The 8,197-nt window shown below is 56.7% G+C and overlaps 1 protein-coding gene across 1 annotated transcript; it reads left to right on the plus strand.

Annotated features, from left to right (window-relative positions):
- The first annotated feature begins 2,290 nt into the window (after nucleotides 1-2,290).
- On the plus strand, nucleotides 2,291-7,636 carry EDA2R (ectodysplasin A2 receptor). The gene is made up of 8 exons (XM_009907337.2): nucleotides 2,291-2,385; nucleotides 3,038-3,216; nucleotides 3,941-4,026; nucleotides 4,315-4,479; nucleotides 4,997-5,143; nucleotides 5,589-6,039; nucleotides 6,634-6,704; nucleotides 7,118-7,636. The coding sequence occupies exons 1-8, from the start codon at nucleotides 2,299-2,301 to the stop codon at nucleotides 7,411-7,413; spliced, it is 1,482 nt and encodes a 493-aa protein (XP_009905639.2). The 5' UTR covers nucleotides 2,291-2,298; the 3' UTR covers nucleotides 7,414-7,636.
- The last annotated feature ends 561 nt before the right edge of the window (nucleotides 7,637-8,197 follow it).

Consider the following 8,197-nt stretch of genomic DNA (forward strand, 5'->3'; position numbering starts at 1 on the left):
GAAGCACAGAGATCCTACAGCCTGGAGTTTCACACCAGATACTCAACAAGGCATCTGTTCCATGTACCAGCATACTGGCTTGAGAAGGATCAGGGCTTCTCTGTGCTGGATGATTCTGCTGGCATGGCTGTGGATGCTGATTCCACGGCATCCTGAGGCAATAGTGTCGCGCTGGTGGATGTCCCCACAGGAGGACTTGCACCGGCATGGGATTGCTTGTGCTGCCATTTGTGTTTGGGAAATGGGTTTGAGGTGTGCCTTGCCTGGGGAGATGGGCTGTGTCTGAGCTGCAGGACCTCCTGGAGTGCAGAAAGGTGTAAAGACAGGGGAGAAAGCGGTTGTGGTGTGGTCACAGGACAGTTTCATCAAAAAGACTGCTTGGTTGGGGGGGGAGGATGGGAGTATAGCTTAATTTTAAATGAGAAGACCTTGTCACCCTCTACAACTTGAAAGGAGGATGAAGAGAGGTGAGGGTTGGTCTCTTCTCCCAAGGGTCAAGTGATAGCACAAGAGGAACTGGCCTCAGGTTTAGGTTGGATGCGAGGAACAATTTCTTCCCCAGAAGGGTTGTCAAGGCCTGCAGCAGGGTGCCCAGGGCAGTGGTGGAGTCCCCATACCTGGAGGGGTTTCAGAGGCATGTACAGCCAGGTCGCCACTAGACCATGTCCCTCAGCAGCACATCACCAAGTCTTGATGATCTTAAAGGTCTTTCTCAACCTGATTGGTTCTGTGATGGTAGATAATGCTTTTTTCCTGTTACAATGGCACTTTGGAGGGTGGGTGAAAATCAATTCCCTTCACACTCCAGTTTCCCAGCTGTTTGGGTTTTTTTTTCTGTTACCTGCAACTCTATTTCATATGAGTCATGAAAGTCTAAATCAAGCTCTGGATCAGGGCATTGGCAGCACTGAAACCCTTGCACTGTGCAGAGGTGGAGGTGGGCCAGGTGTGGGATCAGAGCTCACTGTGAGGCTGAGTTCGGGCTGTTAGCGTGCCAGCCCTTCAGAGTGGTCGTGTCACCCGTTTTGGGGGCCACTTCCCCTCTTCCTCCTGCTGCCTTCAGCTGGTAGACAAACCCTGACACTAAAGCCTGCGCTCCTCCCGGGGCGCTGGCACCGAGCCCCCTCTTCGGCACCTTCTGAGATGGTGACAAATCTCCTTTATTTACTCGATAGTGTCAGTAACCTTTGCACTATTTATAGGCAGTGATCAAGCCCCTCCCGAGATGCTTGCCAGATAAATTTAGCTCCCATAGCTCCCCATCGCCTGTCCTCGCTGCCTCCCCTTGTATCAGCCAGCCCCAGCCATGTGTGGGAGCTGCAGTGAGGGGTGACTCACATTCTAAGCTCGTCCAGGGCAGACTTCATCTCCAATGAATCTCAGCAGACTTCATCTCCAATGCATCTCGGTTGCTTTGAGCCTGGGGAGCCTGTCCAAGTGTCCTCTTCCAAAAGGCAATCAGCAAGGGAGTGGTGGGGGATTATGCAGAAGAGAGCAGAAAAAGCCTCTGGAGGAATGCTGCTGTGGGACCTTGTGCTTGGTGCCCAGGAACGATGTAGATGGGTGGGAAGTGGGCTGTGGCATGAGGGGCTGAGTGGTCTCTGGGGGCCGTGTGGTCTGCTGCTAGAGCCTCACAGGAGGCTGAACCTCTCCTCCTCAAGAGGCTGTGGAGCAGCATGGCTCCAGTTGAAGTGCCAGGCTTTCTCAGGTGCTTCAGGCTGTTCAGGGTGGTGGTCCTCAAAGGAGCATTTCCAGGTGTTCCCTGTGTTTCTGGTGGGTGTTAGAGCTCTGAGTTTGGTTCCCAAAGCTACCTGAACACTTTCTTTCCTAATTTGCTGCATGACTTTGTGGGGAAAGCAAAATGAAATTGATCCAGTGAGGGTGGATTTTATTTCCTCTCTCTCATCACAGAGAGAAGCCACCTAGAACATGCAGAAATGAGGACAGCCCCAGAAGTCTCAATAAATTGTTCAGTTTTGTAGCTGCAGTCTGAGTTGCTTTTTCTTGGTGAGACCCCAGCCCCATGTTCCCCTGTGAGCTGCCCTCACTGAAGGTGCAAACTGGCTCCACTACTGAGGCTGGGGTGGTTCTGTTGTCAACTTTGGCTGAGCCATGGGTTTGCCTCAGGAAGGCTCTGGGTGGTGTTTCTGCAGGAGGTGGAGTTTTGAGACTCATCCAGAGCGGAAGCTTCTGCCCAGAGAAGGGCACGCTGCTCATCTTAAAATTGTTGGGGCTGGCTGTGACTTCCCTGCCTTCTCTCCTTCTGCTCTGCAGGCTCCCTGCCCCTTTCCAGCCCTGATGGACTGCCAGGAGAGTGAGTACCTGGATGAGCATGGGAAATGCACCCCCTGCAGAAACTGCATGCCCGGGCAGGAGCTTTCCAAGGTAATTCTGCTGCTCTGGAAGGACTGGGAATCATCCAGCGCTGAGGCTTTTACAGTGCTAGCTGAATCCTCTGGCAGATGTCTTTTGGAAGGACAATCTTGGGTCCCAGCATGTTGGGAAGAGCTGGGCCTGGGTGGGAAGGGATGGTGAAGAATTTAATTCACCCTGCATAGGAGGCCAAGGTGATGAAAGCAGGGGATGGGAAGGGATTTTGGGTTGCTCTTCAAGTTGCTCTTTCTTTTTCGCTGATGAAAATCTTAATTTCCTTCCAAGTGGAGCTGTGCTGCCTGGCCCAGCTGCACACAGGGTGGGCTGTTGCAGGGGGGATCTGGACCAGCCTCGGTGGTGGGAGTTGTGCTGCCCACCCAGGTGTCTGTCAGGCTCTGTCCCCATATCAGTGCATTGCTGCTGGATCTCTCCTCCTCCCTAGCTATGGCTGGTGGGGACACACAGGGAAGCAGTTTGCTGCCCAGCCATGGTCTGGCTAGAGCTGCTCTGATGGCATCTGCTCTTGACTGGGTTCTGAGGACCCTTTGCCCACCCAAAGGAGGTCACCTTGCTCCCAAGGAAGGGACGCCATTCACCTTGGTACCACTTTGTGACCTGAAGCATCTTGCCGCAGCAGTGCCCTCACCCACCTGGTGTCTTGCAGGACTGTGGTGATGGCAGCGGGGGGGATGCACAGTGTGTTGCCTGCCCTCCCAGGAAGTTTAAGGACAGCTGGGGGCACCATGGCTGCAAGCCCTGCCTCTCCTGCACCCTCATCAACCGCATCCAGAAGTCCAACTGCACGGCAACGACCAACGCAATCTGTGGGGAGTGCCTGCCAGGGTGAGTGGGGCCGTGGCGGTCACAGCTGGGACTGTGCAGGGGGGTGGACAGAAGGGGCTTCATCTGAGGCCACCCAAAGCATGGGATCTAAGAGGGCCCTGGTGACCCAGGGTTGCCTCTTTGAGAATGCTGCTAATTACACGTTAATCAGCCACCCCCCCATTGTAGCCCCAAAGAGGGGCACCTGAAGTCTTCCATGAACAAGCAGTGGAAGAAAACTTCTTCCAAGCCCAGTGGACACCAGGGTGGCTAAGCCCTGGAAGAGGAGTGGCTGTAGACCACTACAGTAGGAGGTCCCCAAAGTGGAGGACAGAATGTGCCTCGGGTGATGGGTTTGAGGAGTTGCTGCATGCACCCAGCCGACGAAACGCCCAAAGGCTGCAGACTATGTGCTGGCAAGCAGTGGGACTTGGGACAGAGGAACAAGTCAGGGCACTGGTTTATGAGCCTCTTTCCAGACACAGTTGTAGGCTGGAGTGTCTCTGTGCCTTCGTGGAACTATTATCCACCGTCAGGTGTGGGGTGGGGTAGGGGAAGGCTGTTCCAGGATGTTACTTCTTGGCAGAAGTGATAGGGCATGAAAAAATAGCTGCAGGTGGAACTTCAGCCAACGCTGGAGCGACCTGCTGCCTCGGAGCGTCCCAGCCTGCTGGGGCAGGAGCTGGAGCGGCCAGGGGCTTGCCGTGGGGCTGGGCACTGCTGAAGGCCTCCGCTGTGTTGGCAGGTTTTACCGCAAGGCGCGGATCAGCGGGCAGCTGGACTGGGAGTGCATCCCCTGCACCAAGCAGACACCCTCCTCCGAGCCACAGTGTGAGTGTCAGCGTGCCGCCCTCCCAGGGCGAGTGCTTGGGGTGGGACTGGCAGGGGGGCATGGGTGGCTCCTGGAGCGTGTGAGGCTGTCGTGACCACCTCGAAAGCACACGCTCAGATGGGCACCGTCCCTTCACTGACCACACTTGCTGGGCAGCCTTCTCCACTGGCCACCACATGACCTGCTGGAGGAGGCGTGCTCGTGGCCTGTGAAAGGGGACAGGCAGGGAGAGGGTGACCCAAGTCTTGAGGTTCATCTCCAACATTCTGTGGCTGGTGTGCTTGCAGGTCGGTCCAGAACAACCCTGGTGAAGGTAGCTGTCCCCACTGTACCACCACAGGACACTGCCCTTCTTGCCCTGACCAGCAGTGCCCTGGTCATCATCGTGCTTGTGCTTCTGGCACTCTCCATCATCTACTGCAAGCGGTTTTGGAAGAGCCAGTGCCAGCGAGGTGAGCCAGTGCCTGAGGTGCTCCTCCTCCCAGAGCTGTTCACACATGCCCATGGTCCCCTCCTCACTGTGTAGAGCATCATCCCCAGCACCGCTGCTCTTACTCATGTGGTCACCCAAACCTTTCTCTGCTCACACACAGCAAGTGCCTCATCCTGCTTTTGACACCTGCAGGACTTCTCCTGTGCTTTGCCTGCTTAAAGACACACAGGAGCCTCCCTCCTCCTTGGTACCATAGTCAGAAGGAAGAGAATGCTGTTTCCCAGTTGGAACTGGCCATTCCCTTCTCCTGGGGTTCCTTGGGGGTGGGCTGAGATTAAGCAGCTCTGCAGGGCAGGACTGGGGAAGGAAGAGGGCAGTAGGCTTGGTGGTTGGGGTCAGAGCATGTTGGCATCCAGCAGCATGCCAGAGAGCTGCTGGCTCTCGGCTGCTTGCCAGTAGACATGCCACATGGCTGAGGACATGCTGGGGAAGCAAGCCAAGCCTTTGCTCACACTGGTTCTCCTCTATCCTCCAAGTCTTCCTGAGGACTCAGAACTTCTCGGGCCAGCGAGCAATGTTCCCAACCGCAGTGACGCCCGGCAGATTCCTGTGTGAGGAGCAGATGACTGGTCCCTGCTGCCTGGGTGTGAAGAACCTGAGCCCCTGCTACAGGCAAGCAGAAGGTACCTGCTCCTACCACCTTCTTCTTTCTCAGGGGAAAAGGAGGGTGGTGCTGTGCTCCAGCTTACATGGGCCTCAGACCTACTGATGTCCTTGGCCAGGAAGGGTGGAGCTGGACAGTGTCTGAGTCCCACCAGCATGAAATCTGAGACCTCTCTTAAACATTTGCAGACCTTATAGCAGCAATGCTTGCATGCAGCTCCTGCATCTCCTGATTCCCTCCGGTCTGCTTCTGCTTTCCCTGTGACTGGCAGAGGGACTGACCTCACTCAGAACATGGCAGAAAGGCATAGAAGTGGCTTTGCAGGGGTCTGGTCTCTGTCAGTGTGGTCCCAGCTGTGCCCACAAGTTCTGGGTTGGCAAATTTAAGGGTGAGGCTGGCAGATCCCTGGAATGGTGCAAGACAGACCCCTGGCTTTGCTGAGTCCTGTTGGTTTCTGGTTGCAGGTCCTGTGGAAGCAGTGCAGTTCATCTCAGATGGGGAAGCCGTGGGTCTCCAGCTCCCCCCTCTCCAGCCAGAGATGGACTTACCACCAGCCACTGTGGTTGGCGCTGGCTCCAAAGCCCAGCTGGGCAGGAGCCTCCTGGAAAGCCAGCCCCTTATTCGGGCTGGGGTCTTGCCACCCTCCAACCCCCGGCAGGGCACGGCGGAGCCCCTGGCCCCGCTGTCCTCCTGCGCCTCTGAGATGCAGCACAAGTGGCCACATGCCCCAGTGGAGTGCACCGAGCTGGACCTCCAGAAGTTCTCCAGCCAGGCAGAGTTTGTGGGTGGCGAGCGGCCAGAGGACGTGGCGAGCCGGGCAGCACAGAGGATGCCAGCAGAGAGCGGTGGCACAGGGCGGGAGGGGGCGCAGCACCCACCCTCCGCCTTCCCCAATCCCACCGCCGAGAGCGGGGGGCACCCGGTGAGTTCCTCCAGCCTCACTGCTCCTCCAAACCTTCAGCAGGCACCCAGAGCTCGGGCACAGGGGCCTGGGTTTGCCGTTGGGTTAGGGACATAGACTGAGGTTCATTAACATCTGGGACTGATGGCAGTTACCAGAAGTGATTTGCCAGATGTTCGGTGGTGTGCTGTTCAACAGGCCGTCAGCTGTGGAGGTGTGACCTGCTGGGGCACTCTTGATCACCCAAGAGACCAGAGTCAATGTATTGAGTGGATAAGCATCTTTAGTTGGGGTGCTCTCAAGTGGGGTTTTTCCTCTTGATCCCCATAAAGCTGATTTGGTAGCTGGGGGAGCGGCTGGTTCCTCCTCACTCTTTGGTGAGCTTGCATGTATCTGGTGACTAACGTCACTGAGGGGCAGAAAGTGCTTGGCAGCTTAGTTCCAGGTGACCATTTATGGAAGCAGTTTGCTGGGAGGCCCTGGAGCATCCCAAGGAGGTGGTTGGCTCTGCAGGATGGCAGTGCTGGAAGAAGTGCCATTCCTCTCAGCCTCTGTGATGGCCCTGGGAGCAATGACAGGCATTGCTGTTCTCACCAGACTCTCACCAGCCTTCGGTCTTTGTCTTGCCAGGTGGATGATGCCCAGAGCCTCCTGACTCAGATCAGCAGCACAGCAAAGGGTAGGTCTCTTCCCAGCCTCATCTTTGTTCTCAGGTACTGGGGTGGCAGAGAGGGGCAGATTCTTGGAAGGGAGCTCCTCCAGAAGTCCACCACAGCTACATGGAGGTTGCCAGTCATTGTGAGGGCTTGCCTGAGTTTCACAGCTTTTGGTGCTAGCTCACAGGGTAGATTTTTCTGGGATGATGCCTTTGATGATCTGTAGGTGGGTGGTCGATGGACACCCAATTGCCACCAGTGTCAGCCTCCCCAGGGCTGAACCAGCATCATCTTGCTGGGCTCTGAAAGTGATACGGGAGGAGATCCCTTCCCTGGCAGGGTGGCATAGCAGGGACAGGGGTTGGCTTCTCTGCTTATCCATCTCCTAGCCAGATAGGTTGGTTTCTAACCCCACTTTGCTGTGTTGCTGCCCCAGGTCTGCCAGTAGCAGAGCTGCCCCATTCCTTGGTACAGTCACTTGCCTTCCTGTTGGACCCTTCCTTGAACGGTGCGAAGAACTTCAGCCACGTGGCACTGGAGCTGGGGGTCGCACCCCAGCTGCTGGGACGGATATCTGGCTTCGAGCAGCTCGTTGCTCACCTCACCTACTCAGGAGACACAATCACCATCCCACTCCTAGCCCAGGCTCTGCAGCGGCTCCAGCGCTTCGATGCCTTGCTCCTGCTCTGTGACCACTTTGCCCTCAGCCAGGCCCAGGGCCACCAGTGCTAGAGAGGGTAGGGAAGGGACAGAGGAAGCTCCAGGCACGGTGTGTGCTGGTACAGGAGAGCATCCGGTAGTCCTGTGGTCACATCTCTCTGGTATGCACTTGAGGAGTCTGTGGAGCTGGTCTTTGCATCATGGAACAGCGGGATACAACGGGGAGCATCCCCCCTCCTTAGGAGGGAGCATTCTTCTTCGGAGCAGTGCCAAGAGGCCACAGCTGTGCCACCTCCAAGCCCGGGCATTTGCTCGATCCCCTCTGGGAGCCAGTCTTCCATGGCTGTGTTGTTGCCCTTCTCTGACAGCAGAACATCATCGGTCCCTGCACTGCCTGTGCCACGGTGCTCTGGCTCTGCTGTACCCTGTTGCTGGCATGGGGTCCCTCAGCCATGGGGCTCAGTCTCTGTGGGCAGCCACCCTCTGATGGGCCCAGCCATCACCTCCCTTCCATTCCAGCTGTCCCCTCCTTCCTCTGGCCTGTGCTCTGCTTTCCTGGGTGCCAGTTGCCATTTTCCCGGTTTACTCTTTGCTCACTTGTCTTCCTCTGTGCCAGAGATGGCCCTCAGCAGAGGGCTGGCTGTGGCTGCTGCACTGGGCTCCAACCTTTGGTCTCCCTGTGCCACCCTGGTGCTGTCCCCTTCGTGTCCCTTTTGTAACACAGTGCAGGAGTCTCAGCCTGATCCCTGGGATGGGCTGGCACGTGTCCTTGTCACAGCACAGTGGCTGCTGGCCTGGGGAGGTGCTGGCTCACTCCCCGGGCTCCTGCTGTGGCCCTGGACACATGGGACATTTC

The sequence above is a fragment of the Dryobates pubescens genome, chromosome 18 (assembly GCF_014839835.1).
Source record: "Dryobates pubescens isolate bDryPub1 chromosome 18, bDryPub1.pri, whole genome shotgun sequence".
NCBI lineage: Eukaryota > Metazoa > Chordata > Aves > Piciformes > Picidae > Dryobates > Dryobates pubescens.

What these genes read in the sequence shown, in the direction of transcription:
- EDA2R (XM_009907337.2), top strand. Translation starts at nt 2,299, where the DNA reads ATGGACTGCCAGGAGAGTGAGTACCTGGATGAGCATGGGAAATGCACC. An exon ending in GAAGAGCCAGTGCCAGCGAG is followed by an intron (nt 4,480 to 4,996) that starts GTGAGCCAGTGC and finishes CTATCCTCCAAG; the next exon opens with TCTTCCTGAGGACTCAGAAC. An exon ending in CTGCTACAGGCAAGCAGAAG is followed by an intron (nt 5,144 to 5,588) that starts GTACCTGCTCCT and finishes TTCTGGTTGCAG; the next exon opens with GTCCTGTGGAAGCAGTGCAG.